This window comes from Durio zibethinus, chromosome 18, assembly GCF_047325235.1.
Source record: "Durio zibethinus cultivar Kanyao isolate XHJ-2024 chromosome 18, ASM4732523v1, whole genome shotgun sequence".
NCBI classification, from domain to species: Eukaryota; Viridiplantae; Streptophyta; class Magnoliopsida; order Malvales; family Malvaceae; genus Durio; species Durio zibethinus.
This window is the reverse complement of record NC_143179.1, coordinates 3,763,677-3,785,340: the sequence shown is the minus strand read 5'-3', so window position 1 is coordinate 3,785,340 and position 21,664 is coordinate 3,763,677. Positions and strand designations below refer to the sequence as shown.

General features: G+C 29.5%; 1 protein-coding gene and 2 pseudogenes across 3 annotated transcripts; 1 reads left to right on the top strand and 2 right to left on the bottom strand.

Moving 5' to 3' along the window:
- Nucleotides 1-8,600: 8,600 nt before the first annotated feature.
- Nucleotides 8,601-10,331, top strand: LOC111300278 (RNA-binding protein csdA-like). The gene is made up of 4 exons (XM_022895913.2): nucleotides 8,601-8,788; nucleotides 9,155-9,533; nucleotides 9,832-9,940; nucleotides 10,039-10,331. The coding sequence occupies exons 2-3, from the start codon at nucleotides 9,166-9,168 to the stop codon at nucleotides 9,920-9,922; spliced, it is 459 nt and encodes a 152-aa protein (XP_022751648.1). The 5' UTR covers nucleotides 8,601-8,788; nucleotides 9,155-9,165; the 3' UTR covers nucleotides 9,923-9,940; nucleotides 10,039-10,331.
- A 6,696-nt stretch (nucleotides 10,332-17,027) lies between these two features.
- On the bottom strand, nucleotides 17,028-21,609 carry LOC111298980 (uncharacterized; annotated as a pseudogene). Its single transcript, XR_016329615.1, has 6 exons — nucleotides 21,444-21,609; nucleotides 19,687-21,103; nucleotides 18,727-18,818; nucleotides 18,558-18,651; nucleotides 18,041-18,271; nucleotides 17,028-17,434 (listed from the first exon to the last, which is right to left on the bottom strand). The product of XR_016329615.1 is annotated as an uncharacterized LOC111298980 (transcript).
- On the bottom strand, nucleotides 17,028-21,609 carry LOC149513616 (uncharacterized; annotated as a pseudogene). Its single transcript, XR_016329617.1, has 3 exons — nucleotides 21,444-21,609; nucleotides 18,041-18,271; nucleotides 17,028-17,434 (listed from the first exon to the last, which is right to left on the bottom strand). The product of XR_016329617.1 is annotated as an uncharacterized LOC149513616 (transcript).
- Nucleotides 21,610-21,664: the final 55 nt, after the last annotated feature.

Sequence of the window (21,664 nt, the reverse complement as noted above, 5' to 3'; positions counted from 1 at the left end):
ATTTTTTTGACCTTTTTTATTTTTTCTCTTTTTTTGAATTGAAAATAAATATTAATTATTATCATTGAAACTTTATCTAAATTATTTTATAATTTGAGGCAATTTTTTTTTAAAAAATTCTCATATAAGAATTTTTTAGAAATTACCTTTTGTAATTTTTAAAAATTCTATCATTGGATAATTAGTATTTATTTTCAAAAAAAATATTTTGTTTTATTTTGCTTTATTTTTTAAATTTTTTTAAATTTAATCATGCAAAAATATTTTTAAAAAATAAAAAATTAAAAAATATATCAAAATAAAAAATGGCTTGGCTCAACGGCTAGTGGGCTCGGCTCGACTACAGGAAGAAAAGCTGAAACGACTTAAAAAATGCTCGACTCGGTTCAGCTTGAGACAAATGCTGGAACGTGTTAAAAAATGGGTCAACACTTCGAGTTGAGTTGGCCCGAATTAAAACACGCGGATCTTAAAGTTGTTTAACCTCCAAAATGACGTCGTTTGACAAGGTATTTAAAAGGCTAAAATTTTTCTTTTCCTTCATATTTCTCTTATTCTTTTCTCTCCTTCTCTCTCTAGAAACAAGAACATCAGTGAATCTTCTTCGAATTTTGAAAAATTTTGTCAGAATCTGGGTTAAGTTATTGAAAGTTCGCCAGAAAATTCAATCTTCACCTAAATCTTCAATCAAATTCTGAAAAAATAGTCAAAAAATTCAAATGTCACCAGAATCCTCATCGAAATCTGAAAAAAATTGTAGGAATTTGGGAATTATCTAGAAAAAAATCTTCAAAAAATTTCATATTCTCTGGCTTTCTTCGCGCATATTTCTTTGCTATATTTTCACTCTTTGTGTATCTATTTTTTTTTTGTGTGGGTATGTATTTATAAGATTTTGATAAAAAAAAAACCCTAATCCAGAAAGGATTTTGATTTCCTTTAAATTTTAACTTTAGATTTCAAGCCCAACCCAAACCTTACAATTAAATCAAACAATCTTACACAAATTCAACCACTTATTTTTTTATTTTTTATTATTTAGTCTTTAATCAACAATAAAAAGTAAAACCCTAGACAGATTAGGGTGTCTACATAGGGCAACCCACTAGTGAATATTAGTTTGAAAATATAAAAGTTTATAATATAAAATAATTACAATTTAAAGATGTAACAAGATTTTAATTCACATATTAAATAGGTAAAATTGACTATTACTAATTTTACATATCACTTCACCTCAATGATAAAAGTTTTTCACCTTTTATATGAGAATTAGATCACCTTTCAACATAGTAATCTAATCACTTTTGATGATCCAAGATCACCACTAAGTAAGATCACCAAGTGCTTATTAAGTACAGTGATCTAATTACCATGTGTAGATCATCATGATTTTTCGAGTGATCATCCCATACCAAACATTACCTTCAAGGTAGTAATCAAATCATTTATGGTGATTTAATATTAATGCCACGTAAGATCACTAAGTAGTTACAAAACATGGTGATCTAATTTGGTGATCTAATTACCATATATAGATCACCATGATTTTTTGAGTGATTATCCTATACCAAACACTACATAACTATATATTATTGGCTAATATTGTATCGGATTTAATTTTTTCAAGGGCGTGTTTGGAAGGGTATTTAGAGGAGGAATTTTATTTCAATCAAAGTTTTCAAAAATTCAACAATCAAAGCTTTCAAAAATTCAAAATAAATTTACTTTTTTGGATAAAAATAAGAGAGAATTTTAAAATTTAAGTAGAATTTCAAGAGAAAATTTTTAGGTTGTGTTTGGTTGTATAAAATATTTTTTGTTTTCATTTTCTATTTTATTTTCTAAAAAAAATTTTCATTTTGTGATTTTTGAATTTTAAAAAACATATTTGGTACATGAAAATGAAAAATTATTTTCAAAAATAAAAATTATTAAAATGTGTTTGGTATTTACATTTTCAAAAAAAATGAAAATAATAACTAAATAACTAAAATTAGCAATTAAATAAAGCATTAAAAGTTAAACTAATAAGCACCATGAAGAAAAACATCCAAATTCTACCATATCACCAAAAGCCCTAATGACAAAAATTATAAAGTATAACATAATCTAACCAATTGATCCTGTTGACCTCACAATAGCATAAAAAAAATGATAAATAAGTCGTGATGAGTCCTTTTAAGGTAAGGGAGCTTTAAAAGTAGTCCATACAAAACTGGACTCTCTTTCGCTTATGAGAAATCGTAAGAAAAAGCAAAAAAAAAATTCTTTCGTTTTCTCAACAAACAAATAAAATTCAATGTGAGAAACAACTTACACAAAAAAAAAAGATGAGACGATCAAACAACTGTCATTTTAGTTGCATACAATGAGCAATTTGAGAAACAATGAAAGAAAAATAAGGAGGGCAAAGAGAAAAAACATAGAAGCAAGGAAAGAGAATAAAGAGAAATGTGATTTATAGGTTTTTTCAGCTTTTATAAACAATTCATAAATTTTGTGTCTATCATGAATCAAACTTGGGTGTTTAGGAAGTTTGTAATGAACAATTATAAAATTTTTAAAGAACCTATGTTTTCTTATTTTCTAATTATTCTTCATATTTTCTTTAAAAATGCTCAAAACATCTTTTTTTTTTATTCTCTAATTTTGGCCCATTTTCATTTTCATTTTCCAAAAATTATTTTATATTTTTTTGAACCAAACATATTTTCACCTACATTTTTTATTTTCTATAAAAATTAAAAAAAAAATGGCCATATTTTCTTGAACCAAATACTACCTTAGCTACTCAAATTTTTCTTGAAATTCTATCTAAAGGTGGTTTTTTAGAATTCCTCTAAATCCTTTATCTCTTTATTTCACATGACTTATCATAAAATGCAAATGTCGAATTAAATAAAATATTATTTTATTTAATTCTAACATATTTAATAATATTTTAAAATTTTTGGATCTTTTCATTATGTCATGCCAAACTTAATCCTAAACAAAACCTTTAGAGTGCATTTGAATGAAAAATTTAAAATAAAGTATTTTAAAATATATCATTTCAAAATGCTAGTATTTATAATTATTTTGTTTGGATATATATATTTCTACAAAGAAATTTGGTTGATTGAAATTTGATGAGATAAAAATAATTATAAAAAAAGGCTAGGTCAAGTTCAAAAATCCATATTCAAAGGTCAGTCCGACTTGTGAACAGGTCTAATAAACATATTTTATTTTTTATATTCATTTTGGTCATGTTTAGTATATAAGATTATGATACGATAGGATAAGATTATTTTATGAATATGATTAGATTAAATAATATCATCTTATCTTGTATTTAATGTATGTAAAGACTATGGTAAGATAATTTATTTATTTGTCACAATTATTTTTCTCAAAGTTTATACAATTTAAATTATTGATGTAATTTTTAAGGATATAATTGGACATATAAGCTTAATCCCGTGGATTAAAAATAATTTTCTCCACTTGAAGAGAATTGAATAATCCTATGTCAAGAGAATATTAATCATTTTTATAATCTCTATCATTCTTTTTAGGTACAAATAAAATATAATATAGGATAATTATCATCCTATCATATCAATAATCTTATGTATCAAATATGACCTTTATTTATTTTAATAGTATATATACTATTTTTAAATTTTATATTCAATTTTTTGTCAAAATAAAAACTATATATGTATAAATTAGATTTCAAAAATAAAATACTAATCATTTTCATGTATAAAATAAGTACATACAAGTAGCTTGTGGATTACATATTACCTAAACTTAACTTATGAACTCTATATAAAGATGGATTGTGATAAGATATGGATAAATATATGTAAATTAATTTTGAAAACAATGTGCCTCTAAAAAAATTGCATCTTCAATTATATATATGTATATATATTAATAAAATTATTATTTAATATATTAATTTAAGAAATTAATTTAATAAAAATATTACATTTATATATAATTAAGACATAATTTATATTAAACAAGTAATATTTTTATAATTCAAAAAATTATTTTGTGAATAAAAATATTATATTTATATATATTAAAAAATGATTTATATTAAAAATAATATTTTTATAAATATTATTAAATTAATTTCAGATCGAATTAAATTAAATAAGACTTATAAATATATGTATGCATTCGAAATCAAATATAAAAACTAATAATTTAAGATCGAATTGTTACATAATTGGATGATATTGTTATGTAGTGGGATCAAAGTTCACGGCAAACATAAATCTGTTCCAACAGCCCTTACCATCCCTAATGGATTGGGATTGTGCTAGTTTAGGTGGAAAAATGTGCCTTGTAATTGGAGAGAGATTAATTAAAAAGTGAAAGTAGGAAAAAATTAAAAAGAATGAATGTAGAGATTATGATATTAGGTGCATTGGTTTGGGTCATGTATGGAAGCTAGCTAGCATTTCTCAAAGGGTATCGAATCAGTCCCCTTTCCTTTTGCTTTTTCACAGTTTCCTACAGCCTTCTTTACCATTCCCCAATAAAATGGTGCCAAATTTCTCTCTAAAATGGTGCCAAATTTCTCTCTTATCTTTTTTTTTTTCCTTCACAACTTCTCTCCTGGAAGAAAGAGATATAATCAAAAGAAAATAAAAAAAAATAATAAATAGGAAGGGAAGGGGAAAAGAAAATGACAATGAAAAACCCACTTGCAGTGAAGATAAAAAAGAAAAAGAAAAGATGGTCAAAATTTCAACCTCCTATACTTCTCTTCCATCATCAGCTTCCACTATCTTTATCGAAACTCCACCATTTTTCCCTTTCTAATTTAATTTTGAACCTATTCTCCTTAATCATCTTTCTCCTTGTCTTCTTGTTCTATTAAACACACATAAAATCCAAAAATTATTATATAACAATACCCTAAATACAAATTAAATTTTTAATTTTTATTAAATTTATATATAATTTTTTAAAAAAATTTAAATTATATCATTTTTATTGTGAGTCATGTTTAAACTTACCATACCTAAAATTAACTTATACCGTTCATTGAAATTAGATATGGCCATGCAACTTTTTTTTAACCTCAGCTCCATGGAAATGACCAAAACCTGACATGCACGAGTGACATTAATATATTATTCACAAATCTATATGCTTCTTCCCTTCTACATTAGCTAGTTAGCTTCTTCAATCTTGAGGAAGATGGTTTTCATATGATATAGATTATTCTTTCTCTTGGAATTCTGGCCAAACCGAAGTTTGATGTCTGGAAATCCTAGACGGAATAATAAGATATAGGTGAACATCACTCTTTAAAAAAAAATATTACTTTTGCTAAAAAAGATTAATGATATTTTGTAATTCAATCATCAAATTAAAATTATTTTAAAAAAAGCAAACTGTAATTTTATTAAATTCAATCTTAAGGAAAAAAATTTGACATGAGATGAGATTAGATATAAACATATGCATATTAAGATTTAATTCTTTTAAACAAGTAGACCAAATTCAAGTGGCACTTATTATAAAAGCAGTATGTACACACAATATAATATATATATATATATATATATATATATTTATATATATCAATCCCAAAGATGAATGAGACTTCTTGTTTTTGAAGTTTTACATGGAAGAAGATTTGCTTGAAGATTTTTAACTAGAAGTTAATGTATGGAAACAAGAACAATTCAAACACTATTTTATGTACAAAATGGCACCCTAATCCAGAATAGAAAATTTTCCAGCTTTAAAAATAAAGGGTATTCTCAAAACCCTTTTGACTTACGTGAAAAAATATGAAGTTCCAAGTACACAACAATAGAATATTCAGAATTGAAAAGCAACCCCAATTTTTCATATATAGTGAACGTTAAGGGGATGGGTGCTTCAAAGCATATTATTGAAAGGAGACATGACCCCTCTTTAATTTGTTGATTCTAATATAAGAATAAGCCGGCATGGCATGGGATCCTTTTTGCTCTAAGGCTTTTTCTTTTTTTATATAAGAAATTTACGGAATAGTCATCTTGTCTGGCAAGAAATAGTGAGTTTGGTTCCTGCTTTTCCAATACTCTCATAACTCAATAGGGAAAAAAGCATTAAGACCACATCTTTGATCTGATAGAGCTTAATTAATTCTGTTAGCTAACAAAGCAACTGAGGGACCCTAATTTGCCACAGTCAAAAGTTTTTCTCTTTGGTTCATGATCAAGCGCAAGATTAAAAAGATTGGATGTGATTGCTGTGTTTGGAGAGTTGCAATGCATGGAAAAATTTGCTTTATGTAGGGACATAGGCTGGTGGGGGTTTGACTCTGACACATAAATGTGTAATATATATAGACATGTTGCCGGCTCTCTAGAAGCTTATAAATTAAAATATAAATGAAATTGCATGGAACATAGGCGAATTAAGAACACACACACATATAATATATATATATATATATATTCATATATATATATATATATATCCAATGTATATATGGCTTTCGAAGGTGGAATGGAACAAAGACAAGGCCAAATTTGCATCCAAGAAGATACTCTAGCCCAGAGCACTGCAGTGCAGGCTTACATGATTTACCATTTTTGGGTATGAGGTCGACAGTAGTAGCAGGATAGAAAACAGGCTAAATTGCAAAATGCATTCAGACAAAGATGGCTTTATACCAGAAAACAATGTCATAGTTAAATTTTGAAATTTTCAAGTAAATCAATTTACTAATGGATTAAAGTTGAAACATTAGAAAAAAGGTTTATATTTAATGCATTGCCAATATATAAATTCTATATACTATCACTGAATCAAATAATAATATCTAATCAATGAGGTAAATCAAATAATATATATCACCTCATTAATGAGTGAGTTAAATATTGATTTTGTATATTTATTTTAAGAGTTGATAGTTATTTATTAATCATGTGATATTATCTAATTCATTAACAGTGTATAAAATTTATATAGTGACAATATATCAAATATAAACTCATAATAAAAATAAGAGATACAATTGTGAAACAAAGTTATCTATCTATATATATATATTGCTTAGAATCCTTGTATTAGAATTTGAACTTTCATTTTAGTAAAAATTAAGATTCAAACTTTATAAGAGTAATGAGATTTATAGCAAAGTTTATATTTGATGCACATACAATGTAAATATTATGCATTGTCGATGAAACATATAATGATAATTTAAAAAAAATTAATTTTAAATATATTTTTATGATTAAATGTATTTATTTTTTAAGATCTTAAAAATTTAAAATTAATTTTTATGAGATGTCATTGTGTAGTTCATATACATTGACAATATATCATTAAATATAAACTCTTTTATAATATACAAGAAGTGGATTTTGATATCTATCATGCAATTCAATGAGCCTTTACATATTTCTCAAACATTTATACACTACAAGAAAAGTGCAAAAGAGTATAAAAGTGCTAATATTACCATTGCCGATAATTTTTTGATCGTCAGTTGATTGCCGGTTAGGTGAATGTCGATGAAAACTTTTCAACGATCCAGCCACCGATGTCAAAATTGCCTATGTACTTGTTGACATGACTTTTTTTTTATATTTTAGATTATCATTATAAGAAAAAACTTTAAAAGGCATTTTAAAATACCAGAAAAAGTTAAATTTTATTTAAATTTTTTATATTTAATGAGTAAAGTATATTAACACTTAAAATAGTTCTTAAAAGTCTTACTTTATTTTTTAAAATAATTTTCATATTTCTAATCTTTATACGAATGAAATTAGAAAACAATTCATAACAATTATAAGCCTCCCTAATTTTTCTGATTTTAGTTGGGAATGTAATTGATTTTAGTGGACCAAAGACAATATGATATGATTTGTAGACAATGTAATTGGATAAAACTTGATACTATATTGCCATTTTCCCCCTTTTCATTGCAGAATCATTACCAATCCCATTACAAATGGCAATATAATTAAAAATTGCAACCTATAAAAATACTAGTGAACATCATTCAAAGTATAACAAAATTAAAGCATCATTTTCAAAGTATAACAGTGTAATGCAATTAGTTAAAGTACAACAGAACTAAGGAATTGATCCTTAAAGCCATCAAAACATAAAAAGTTATCACAATGTTAATTATCAATAATAATACAGTAGTATCATTTTCAAAATATAACAGTGTAATTTAATTAAAGGATAACAATGAATATCATTCTAAAGTATAGAAGAACTGAGGAATTGATACTCAAAGTTATCAAAATACCAATTATTAACACACACACACACACATATATATATATATACATATATATGTGTGTGTTGGGAGTAAACGGAAAAAATTGCACAAAAAAGGGCATATAAGGAAGTAAATAATAGTATGAAATTGTTTGCATGTGCTCATGCACTTGTGACTTGCCAACTCTACATGCAACTGGAAGCCCTAAAAAGGAGCTGTAGTTGGAGTTTTTTAAATCTTTTTTCCCCTTTGGAATCTAATTTCAAATTTCCTTGATCTCTTTTTCCAATTTTAGTTTATTGTGATTCCATTGTTCAAGGAGTTAAAGTGAAGAATATGACAAAAGAAAACCCTAAGCCCTCCACTGAATAGCTACTCCTACTTCATTCCGCCCTATTCTCAAGGTCTACCCAGGTATATAAATACCCAAACCCCATATTAAAAAAACCACAAGTTTCCTTACAGGATCTCTCTTTGTATCTTCAGTGCTACTGACAGATCTTCTATCTTCCATCTGTATTAGCTGCTTAATTTCTGATCAAGGTGAGCTAGACATTATATGGATGTTCCAACTCCTTTGTTGCCTCAATTTTTTACCTTGTAGCCTTGCAACTCTCAGCACCTTTAGGTTTTGATGTTTCAAGTTTGGGTACCATTTTCCAAGCTTAATTATGAAATTGATGCGTCTCACAAAGTTGTTTATTATTAGCGCCTTCCACTCTCAGCAGGAACTTATTGTGTTACATTTTTATCTGTGCGCTCTCCTTGTTTAATTGTGTTACTATGAAAACCAGACAAAAAATGTTCTCCATATATACGTATAGTACAGCATATTTTACGCTAGTCCAGCTTTTTTCTTTGTTATAAGATGGAATGATTATACGTCTCTCTTTTTTGTGCAACTTCTAGAGGAGAAAAATATGAGCAGGCCAGGGGACTGGAATTGCAGGTCATGCCAACACCTCAACTTCCAAAGGAGGGATTCATGCCAGCGCTGTGGGGAACCAAGATCCGGTGAGAGAGGTGACTATGGAAGTTTTGGTAGCAGGGGTGGCTCATCATTCGGGTTCACTGGCCCTGATGTTAGGCCTGGTGACTGGTATTGCACAATGGGGAACTGCGGAGCTCACAACTTCGCCAGCAGATCAAGCTGCTTCAAGTGTGGTGCAGCCAAGGATGAATCGTCTGGAGGATTTGAAGGTGACATGCCACGTATGAGGGGCTATGGTTTTGGCAGTGGCAGCTCTAGTCGCTCAAACTGGAAATCTGGGGACTGGATTTGCACTAGGTTGTTTCATTGACTGACAACTTTTGTTTTTGCCTACTTATATTATTAAAACATAAAATATACATGTTCATCCAATATAGGTAAGTGGTGAACTATTGATAGCCAAAGCTATATATTTTTCACTGAAAAGGAAAGTTTCAAAGTTGTGAACTGTTATTCCTTTTAAAAAAGAAAGACTGCTCATTTTGTCCTGCATGCTCAAGCATAAACTTGGACGTGAGAATTGATGAACATGTCTTGATATGCCAAAATATATGGGTTGCCTAATTTCCCATTCTTTTTGGGTGGAATTGGACAGGTCGGGTTGCAATGAGCACAACTTTGCCAGCAGGATGGAATGTTTCAGATGCAATGCACCAAGGGACTCCAGCAACAAATCTTCATACTAATAGATTTTTCATTTTTGGGTATGGGACTTGAATAGCTGCCAACTTTTGTCTAATTTACTCACAAATTACAGCTTTCTTTTCTAAAGAATAATAATTATTCATGACTCTGATTTCAGTAACTGCAGCCCCAGGAGACAGACAAGCCAATCGCAGATGATCACTCTTTTTTGCTGCTAGCTACTCCTCTCTCTCTCTTCTCTCTCTCTCTCTCTGTTGTTTGTTTGTTTGTTTGTTTTTTCTGATTATCTCTATGTAATTCTGCTACGGATCTGTGGATGAATCATGTTTGAAACCTTCAGTTGAAGTTGAGCTAAATCATTTAGCATTTTGTCAGCTTTCTTATAATATCAAATATAGGCATGTACTTTGCTATGGATTGGTATCAATCTTATATCAGTGTCTTTGTGCCTCTCTCTCTCTCTCTCTCTTTCTCTTTCTCTCTTTCTCTTTGCTATATCTCTTTTCTGAAGACTGCTTTTTGTTTGAAAATGGTCCAAGGAATATTTGAGTAATGTAACTTAAAATCAGCAATTGCTCACTTCTGCAAAGCAAAGTAAAAGAGGGTTATTCTTGGACCACCGTAGGATCTTTTGTTTAAACCAATGCAAGAGCAGGAATGTAGTACAACTAGTATATTTGATTCAAAAAATTATGCTTTTTTTGGCATAAAGAGGCTGCGAGATGAGAATAAGAGAAGATGTTGTAGGTGTTAGGATTTGATTTAGCAATTAAGAGAGGAGATTAAGACGATATATCATGTCCAAATGAGCATCATATCTTTGAAAGGGTGAGACATTGTTGTAATAAAATTGAGATTTAGCTTCAAAGATACGAAATATTTGCAACAACATATATGTACTTTTATATTTGCAGTAACTAAAGTTGATCTTCCACAATTTCCTATATACACTCCAAACTCTCCAAATCTATATACTAAGCTTCTCGAAATCCTCCAAAATATGGCTCAAGTTAAGACAGCAAGAGCCCTTGGGATTTATTTACGCAATGGGATTATATATATTAATGCTCTTAAGGTTAGGTGCATTTCTAATTTGGTTATAATTAATCATTTATTTCAAGGTTTCCCAATGGTTAACTGGATATGGTGGGGATTCTCTAGCTGAAACAACTCACCTATAATAACATTAAGCCATTAATTCATACAAGTCGGTGTGGACCATACACAGATATGAAGCATACAAGCTAATTAATTATCAGCTACTATATCTATTTTTTTTTTCTCCTCTTCCATCCATGGCTGTGCTATTCCACAAAACTAAGAGCATGTTACAGGGTTAATGTCCATTTACAGTAAAAGAAATATCCTTTTCAACAATCATCCATGTTTAGAGATGGATTGTTTGAACTTTAAAATGGAAAGATTTTTAAAAATCTAGAGTTTAATTGAGTTAATTCATACAATTATTTTTTTAAGATATAACATTCAATAGGTTTAAATTTAAATCTCAACACTACAACCCATTTCTTTATCTTTAAACTGTGATCTCTTATGTAAAATAAAAAAATAAAAAAAAAGATTTCTAGGTTCCCCTATTTTGTTTATTTTCTCATGTTTATATGTAGAGAGAACAGGTTAACACAAACATTTGGGGAGGGAGAGACACAAATCAAAAAATGCACTTCAATGCTTAGCCTCACATTGTTTGCACTTTGCACTTGTATTGAACAGTGTAATTTGGTTTCATGTAGCTCTAAAATGCCTTACTAATCACTGTAATTAATTAATTAAGAACTGCTAATCATTAATATTATCTTAATTAGAAAAGGAAGATATAACTCTTGGACATTGTACTTTCCAACATCCAATGTACCAATTATAAGGAACAATGAAAAAGTTATAGTCAAGATAGTCCATCAAATTAATTATCATTACTCCATATGTTTGCTTTCTTTGATTAATGGTTGGGGTTAATCAACTTTGATTAATCCAGCTTATATTTAAGAACAATTTTTTATGAATAATTCACATAGGATTCCAAAGCATTTAAAGGAACCTTTCATGGGTTCCCTCATTGACCTCTTGGGGTTTGGGGTATTATATTATTATATATAATAATAATTATTTTAATTTAACAGCAAAATATGTATATAGATTGGTCAAAAAGTAACCACACATTCATTCATTAGTGTCTGCTACTACAATCCATGATTTAGCTTTTAGCAAGATTCTTTGTTTTATGACTTTAAGCTTAGCTTTATGTTACTTCACTTCTCAATCGCTTTTGTTGATTTTAGTGAAGTGAAAGTACTTCCCATTGCATACAATCATGTTACCTAAATGTCACATTTTTGCTCTTGGGGACTGGATTCCTGCATGCTTATCCATGTTTTTGTTTTTGCCCCATTTTCAGTGCATTTGCTGCCATCATTGTTCAACTATGATCAACGGATATTGAGACAAGTTTATCTTTGATTAGTATCAAAGTCCCAAAATGAGGCCCGCATAACAAATCAAAATTAAATTTACTTTTTCTTTTAACTCTACAATTGACGCTATAAAAAATGCTTATTATCCATGAAATATTTTTATAGATAATTGCTCACATATTTAATTTTTATCTTGTATGTTTAATTTTTTTAATTTTTTATTATATAAATTAAGTTGAGTAGGTGAGTTTGGAATTTTTTTTTTAATTTAGATCAAGTTTAGAAAAATTTTGAGACTCAAAATTTTGAATTGGATTGAGTTTAAACAAGCATATAAATTATTAATACAAAATATGAATCTAATCCGAACCCGATCCGACTTGATCTATGAACACTTTTATTCATATATGCTAAAGAACTTCATATACGATCTATATCTACATGAATGAGTAATAATGGATGCATTGAAAAATATTAAAAAATATTTTACATAAACAAGAACTAATAGGCAAAATACTATTGTAGATGAAACGAAGCCTAAAACTAAGGGTTCAATCATAAAACATTTTTTTTGATGCAACGAAAATATTCTCATCAAACTATTAAATGAAATATGTTTTAGTTGATTTATACAATCATCCTTAAAAGGTATCCAACGTATTTGAAATTCAAATTTTAACATTTATAATTTTTTTTTATATTTTTAGATTGCAATATACTTTATAAAAAAAATACTAGAGCGGATAAATAATCAACGGATAAAACATGAGGGAGTAATTTATAAATTCAAGTTAATTATAAATTAATTATATAACAAAGTTTTAAAGTTATAATAGAAAATGAATCAACCTCTGTATTTAAGCTTAAATGAATATTTATTATTTGGTATGACAATAACCCAAAAGTATTTGGAAAATTAAGTTATTGAATCTAACAAAGGGATGAATAGACAAAATGCAAGAAAGAAAAGACAATTGTTGGACAATTGGTAGATGAAAGAAGGGCATGAACATCTTTAATCATGATTTTAAAATATCCCTTAGGGCCCCAAAGGCTTTGAAAACTGCAGAATTCACTTAAGATGAGATTTAAATGATCAACTTACTGTGATAGTCAATATTGAAAGGCAAAGACAAAAGAAACTTTTTATCCAATTCAAGGCACCAAAAAATTACTTAAACTTTTTAAAGTTTCTTCCTTTAAGTCTTTACTTTTATAAACCAAGCATGTTGAAACTTGTTAAAGTGTATGTCTTTCTAATCCTTTACAAATTACAAACCATTAGCAGTTTGCAAAAGCTTAAAGGGTGTTTTTCTTATGCACTAATGAATTACCCCTCAACATGCATGTTACAAGAATCTAGACAAAAGTAAATTTTTTATTTTTTTCTTTTTAAATTTCTAAAGATTTAATTATTAAATTATTTAAAATTATCTTTAAGTGGATATGTCCATCCCATTTTAAGATTTGGGTTCAAATTTTTTAATAAAAATTAAACTGGTTTACAAAATATCTATATTCTCTTAAAATTTTTAATTATTTGAAATCTTACTATTTTTAATAAAATTTATTATTATGTTTTGTAACCTTTTAAAAATATTATATTATATTATATTATATTTCTATTATTATTTTTTATTAATGTTTCATTTATCTATAAACTAAGAAAATTTTTAATTTTGATAATAATAATGAATTATTATTTTCATGATCATTTGAAATCAATTTTTTATTTGAATAAATTGTAAAAACTTCCTTACACGTTAGTAAAGGTTACTATATAATTCTTTAACTTAAAAAAATATTTTGAAATTTGTTATTACAAATTCTAAAATAATTTTTATCATTTGAGATTTTTCATATAATCATTTTTATTGTTAACCTTATCTCTTGTACTATTTAAAGTAATATGTAATACTTAAAAAAAGTAATATGTAAAATAAATATTATGTAAATAAAAATTTTAAAAATATATTTAAGGAGTGAAAGTTTTTTGTAAAAAATGGAATAAAAGTAATCTATTTATATTTTGTATTGAGGTTATCTACATAAAATGGGATAAAGTTCTATGTTAAGTGTAATTGATCGAGTTTGAGTTGATATAGTATTAAATTTGAGTTTTAATTCAATTTGAAATTCAAGACTTACAACTCGATTCGAACTCAATCAAATTTTATTTTTTTAGTTCCAGCTCAACTCGAGATAGAAATTGAGTTACTCGAATTCGCTCGATTAAATTCGATTAACAAGTAAAAATAAACTCATTCTTATATTCGACAAAAACTTGATTATTTGTATTCGAATTCAATATATTTTATTAATTAAAATAATAAAAATATATTTAAATATAAAATTTCGATTAAGCTTGTAAGCTATTTCAGTCGGATATAAAAATGCTCGAATTCGATTCGATTGATGAGTTGAGCTACTCGAGCTCGATTCGATAATAATTAAATCAAATTCAAATTTTATTCGAATCAAATCTAAATAACTTATGAGTATTAATATATCATTTACATTGCTAACTCTACCTTTTGATTTATTCACTTGAAATAGAACAAGCATTTGCCAACATAATTCTTTAGGAATTTGTTTTAATTTAACAAATAAAATCTTAACCCATTATCTTCTCAAACCCAAATCTAACAAAAGAATTCGCAGTCCAATTTATCTTCTCAAAACCAACAAAAATCAATTCAAACATTGATCTAACCCATTTAACATATAGGCTACAATCCACCTCTCATAAACATAAAGCCCACTTCTCATATCCCTAAACCCAAACAAACCCATAAAGATAGATAGTCGTCACTTCCACAGCATCTTATGGATTCTTTTAAAATAGGGTAATAGGGACTTTTTGTTGGCGAGTGGTTTTCGGACATTTAGTTTGGGAAGTATTTTATTTATAATTTTTTTATTATAATATTATAATTAATCAATCATAATTAAAAATTTTATAAGAATCCATCATTTAAAAGTATGAACTCTACATAATTTTTTTTATAGATCTTATACAACATTAAATTATAATTAATTAATTATACTATAATAATTATAATTGATATACTCTCTTAATTTGGACATAAAACAATTGGTGTATGCAATTACTTTAAGAAGTAATATTTAATTAAGTCTGAAATTAAAATTTCAGTACCTATAACTTCTCTTATTTCAAATTATAATTTTTTTATATAAAAAAAGAAAAGAACATACTGGGGATTCACATCCTTGATCCAATTTCTATTTTTATCATTTAGCTTCTTATAGTTTCAGTAACTTTCTAAATTTCTAAGAACCTTTGTTATCTTTACCTGCAATTTGAAGAATACCAACTCATACATTTCAGTCAAACGTCTAAAGAAATACTTCTCATAACACATGGTTGACTGCTTTGCTTAAATACTAATGATAAACAAATGCCTAATGAAATGAGGTCTCCGGTCTGTAGTGGATGTTGAGAAATGTATTGAATTGAGACTAAATGATCATTAGTCCAGTGAGAAGAGAGAAAATTCTTTACAAATTATTCTAAACCAAGATCTTATGAATGAAGATATTTGGGTGAAATAATAGTTGAATTCAATGTCAAAGTTAGGGTTTTATTTTTTTAATTTTTTAGCGACTAACTTATAATAAACAAACATGTAGCATATTAGTGTTTGACGTGTAAGTATCATGTCAGGTATTTTAAGAGGGAGTAAGTAGGATACTTCAATTCCACATCAAATATGAAAAAAAGATCATTGGGATATAAAAACGTTCACATCACTTTTTTTTTTGTGAAAAGTTTTTTGTAAAATAAAACTATGAGATCAAAAGATATAAAGGTTGTGAACCATGACCGTTAAATTGATTTAAAACATCGAATAAATGCATATCCTGATCTTAGAGTCGCACGAACTTGAAGTTTGAATCTCAACTCGTGACATAAGCACATGCCAAATTGTAATTTTAGATTTGTATTAATTGTTAACATGAAATGTCCTATTGATAAATGATACATGATAGTTAATTGTCACGTAACACATAACAATTAATTGTAACATGAATTATCGTTTAACAAATTTATTTTAGTAGATAGCACATAATACACCTAACAATTTCGTTAATCACTTGCAATTGTGATTTTTTTTTTGTTAAACTATGATCAAATTATCTAAAATAAAAATTGAGGAATCAAAATGATACTTTTTTGTATAATTTGAGGACCAAAAGTATCTATATATCTTAGTTTTGTCTTGTAAATCTCCTCTTCTACTTCTCTCATCACAATCCAGTTGTTTGCCATGTAGAAAAACTCAAATGAAAATTTTGAAGGCGGCTTAACAGTTTTTCTCCGGACAAATGCCATTTCATTAAAATTCAGAGAGAAAAACGAAAGCAAGAAAACTGTAACAGGAGGAGTAAAAGCCCAACGCCAAAACAAACTAAATAGAACGAAGCGGAAGATGCTAAAACAATAAGTCTAAGCACAAAAAACAGAATGAGCTTGCGCAAACTACCCAAGTCTATGCCACCAGCTTATCTAAAGGACCTACTAGCAGAGAATATTTCATCGTCTTCAAACTACAGGTTCTAGCCCTTATGTCACCCTGCCTGCCTGCGTTAAATGTACACGCACAGCATCTGCAAAGCTTGACAAAATCTTGATGCAACTTAAGATCTTATTCCTACCCATTCAGGTTCCACGCCGGGTATGCAGCTCCAGAAAACATTTGAAGCAGCAAATGAGGTTTTGGGAATTACTTGTACGGAATAGACACTTCAGCTGATTGGTTATAAGAGTTCAGTGTCAAAGAAAATGAGAAATAGCTTTTCACTCCAGAAATGAAAATTTCAAATTATTTCAGCTTAAGATTTGGAAGAGACTTTGCAATTGGTCGTGCAGGGGCAGTTCTCATAACTTTCTTTGCATCATACTTGATAGATGACAAGGCACAAATTAGTGCAATCAACATTGTTGGATACACGTACACAGCTTTTGTAGGATCAGAATTTGCAGTCTTTCCCCAAATCCCTTCCTTGACAACACCCCAGATTACCAGTAGTGTCCCAAACGCGCTCATCTCTTAGAAGGCCTGCAAGCGCTCCTGCGACACAGAAGTAGCTTCCTGCTAGAACCTGTACAAGAATCAGATAAAGGGGATGAGTTAACAAGACAATCATAATTTTTACAGGATTGGGCTTATGAAAGGAAACAAATTTGGATGACTATTTGAAGCTAAACTGTGCAGAAATTGAGAGTATGGTGAAGAGTATACAGGAAGTGGCTTGCAGCCCCTTGTTGGATGTCTATTTTGTTTTTCCTCACTAACAAATTGGTGGCAATATATTAGGGGAAGAAAACAGTTAAAATGAAATGACTTACTAAAATGGGTTCCAGGAACTAATTCAACATATGAATTTGTGCATTGTCATGCATGCAGAAGGCAATTCTACTAGGAAGAAATATCAGAAGAGTTAGATACTTGCTGAATAAGGTAGTTTTTCATTAATCCAGTCTGTGACAATGACACGAAATTGCATTCTGTGGACTTTTTTTTTTTGCCACCAAAGACAGACGGACTATGGTTTTGGTTCGCAAATAATTTTATGTAGGAACCACTACGACCACATATATGCTTCCCTACAGACCCCACCAATAACAGAACAGTAGATTTCTTCAAACAAATATTGAAAATGAATTAAAAACTAAAAATTAGAAAGATAAAAGTCAAGGATAAGAACCTCTAAGTGCAGGAGATCATGTACTGCAGAGGCTTCCTTTATACTAGTAAGTTATAGATGTTTAACAGGTTGTCCAAGATTGGAACAGTCATGTTCTCGACAAGGTTGTTTGCCATGGCTCCAGGAAAGAGGAGTTCCTTCACCACAGGTACAGGAAAGATGTTGCTTGCAATCAACTGGGAAGATGTGACATGAATTAGAGTTGAACACAAACCAGATCTGCATCAAATCCTGCCAAAAAAGAAAAACTGATAAAGAAGCCTCATTCTGGAATCAAATTCCAGTATATTTTTACTCATCTATATATTTCTAAATCAACAAGACCATGGATAAAGAAAAAAAAGAAGGAATGTCTTCATTTATTTCCAGTGATATTTCCAACAATGATGAATGAACAGAAGCGCATATATCCAACAAGGCAACTAAAGTAAAGAAAGCAACTTGTTGAGGGGAATCCATTGAAAGAGAAGTTATCAGTATCGTTTTGCACTCTGCTGTTCAAAACTGCATGATTTACCTTCTATAGCAAACATTTGCACTTTCAAGAATGACTAGACAGGCATCTTTTCGGTTCTGATGATCTACAGTGTGTTTCTTTTCTCTTGGAAAAACTGCAGGTTAATTTGACCGTCATTCTATTTAAAACTTCAGTAGGTCAAAACACTAAAAGAAGCTCATTAATCAACCTCATATCTTCCGAACTGGACAATGATATTTAACTCTCAGGAAGGTGCAGTTATAATCCAGAGCTTGTTACAGTTCTACACAAACTTAAAGCCTGAAAGACATAGAATACTTTCAACAATCGAAGGATAAGCACAGTAAGTGCAACATATGAACTGAACACATGAACTTATATTGACAGTCTTTATGGCAGCCTCCTAAGCAATTCAGTTTAAATAAATAAATAAATCAACAGTCCATTGAATTGCTAATCTGAATGGTTGTCCCAAACTAACACTTATAAGCTCATTTCGAATCAACATCACCAAAAGAACTATCCAAAAATAGGAAGAAGTGTTTTTGCAATAGTATAATGAATTTAGATGAAATAACACAAGACAACAAGTTGTGTTGCATCAAACAATAGATCAAGTAGCATACACATTGCGCCACTAGACAAGGATCCTAAAAAACAGTAACTTGCAACTTAGTGCATTTCACATCTTGGAAATAAAAAATCAGTTTATAAATCTTTCTTCATTTTCCCTTTTTTTTTTTGGTCAACTTTCTTTATGTTCCTTAATCACTATATACATGCAACACCCAGAACTTCTGCCACCAGCCTTGCCTGCTATAGTCAACACATTTGAGCGAAATAAAAACAAGAATCATTTTTTGCATATTGACAGTGAGGACACTAGATAGAGACTCTATTAATTAAACCAGACAAATAGCCCAGGTTGCTATGAGACAAGAGTCAAAAAGGTTTCTAAAAGTTTTCAAATCTTGAATAATATGAAGTAATTGCTAATCATTAATACTACAATACAACCTTAATCATCTAAAATAAAAAATGATAGGCAGAATAGCTTCATAGGCTTAACATATTTGAAATGAATGGTATATGAAATTAAAAAACAAACATCCAGGACTTAAACAATGTGAAGCAATTTCTAATCATCAATACTAAAATATAACCTTACAATATCATAGAGGTTTTGATGAGATGCTCTTTGGTCCAAGACTGATCCCGAGTATAAAGAAGGCATTTCCTTGACAACCAACCTCTCCTCAGGCCCTACACACCATGCGTGGTCTTTCAACTCCAAAATCCCTTTCATGCCTGCTGTTTCCCATATAAACTTGAATAACCCCAGAGCCCTGTCCAATTGCTTAAACCCACTGCAAACCATTTTCTCCTCATTTAAAGACAGAATTTTTCCCATGCACAATGTAAACCTATTCTCAGAATCATTCCCATAAATTGATCTGCACAAATCCACTTCAATATCTCTAACTTGTCCATAGAAGTAGTACAGTAAAAGTGTGAACAAGCACTGTGATGACTGTCCAAATGTCTTAGAGAGCTTCTTTTGTACCAGGTTTTCTTGGTCCTTAGCATCCTTATACCCAATACTATTATTGACTAACACATTATTGATTTGAGACAAACCTGCTTTCATTACCTCAATCTTTATCACATGATAAAGCCAACCCTTCTCACTCTTCAAACAATTAATGAGATCAGCAAACATCTTCACAACATCATCCCATTTGTGGGAAGGAGAGTCAATAATCTTTGCAGGTGAAAGCCGCATCCATGAAGCAGAATCAGGTTCATAAGAAACAGCTGATTCAGCCAAGAACTTAAGGTAGCTAGAAACTATCTGCTGGCCCATCTTGGCTCCTTGGGAATTGGTGATTCAACAAATCTATCTCTGATTTTAATTCATTCAATATTTCCTTAAGGGCACTTGTCCATATCCTGTGTTATGTAACCCGTGGACATATTTTTAAATGCACTGAATACCTCTGTTGAGTAGCAACATTCAAAAACTTTACTCACTTTGGTTAACGAATTCACAGTCATGGGCTCTCTTTCACTAGGTTTATAAAAACAGTCAAATTTGGAGACTTGTTTAGCATTAGCTAAACCGACGGAGACCCAATAAAGATCCTTGCAAGTAACTTGAAAGTATTCATTATATTCAATGCAATCACTGATGATGACTGAATTATCTTTCACATTCACAAGCCATCCATCAACTGAATCCACATCTTTTAAGAAGTGGACCAATCTTGATAACTTTAGAAAAGCCCTTTCATACCATTCATAAGGCGACAACTCTTCGTGGGATTCACCTCTGCAGTGATATAATACTGGATTCAAATGCAAAGCACCATTGCGCTCCATTCCACAGTATTTTGAACCTTGGAGAACCTTTTGAACAACCTTGAAAGCCCTCATCAGTTGGCCAATTATTTTAAATGATATATTCCCAAAAGTCAACCTCAAAACCAGTTATCATAAAACAACATTAGTACAAAATCCACTGAAAAGCAACATTAGTTCTGACTTTTCATAGCTTCTTCGCGATGCTCATTCACTGTTTCTTTTATCTAATCCAAATTGAAAAACAAATCTCAACAGAGAACATCCAAATAGGCCAATCATTTTTATGAAATAAATTCTATAACTAGTTGCTAAAATAAAAGAAGCAACTTAAAAGCAAAGAGTGAAACTAAAAACAGAAACCCCTAAAATGGTACATCCAAGAGAGAACAATAGAGCAACAAATCAACCTAAAACGTCGAAATAGCCAAAAGCCCAGATGCTAAAACATGAAAAAAGTAAAATCTAAGAGATACCCAGATTGAGAAACAACTTAGGATATGAGCTTATGAATCTGGGTAGCGTTAGAACTTAGACGAAAAAAAGAAAAACAAAAAGGAGTTTGACCTGAAAAGAGGAATCTGAAGGATGATGAGGAAGAAATAAATCCTAGATGACATTGATGACATGTTACTGAGCCATCCCCTTGACGCTGTTGGTGGTGCTACCGTTTTACCATTCCAAAGACACTTCAAAAATCCAAACACTCGAGGAAGAAACCAACAGAAAGAACGACGAGCTCGGCTGCTAGTGTCTTATATATCTTAGAAGACACGCTGCGTTTCGAA

Excerpts from the sequence above, each read along its gene's own strand:
- LOC111300278 (XM_022895913.2), top strand. The coding sequence starts at position 9,166 with ATGAGCAGGCCAGGGGACTGGAATTGCAGGTCATGCCAACACCTCAAC. Across the intron at positions 9,534-9,831 it reads GGGGACTGGATTTGCACTAG|GTCGGGTTGCAATGAGCACA; the intron begins GTTGTTTCATTG and ends GGAATTGGACAG.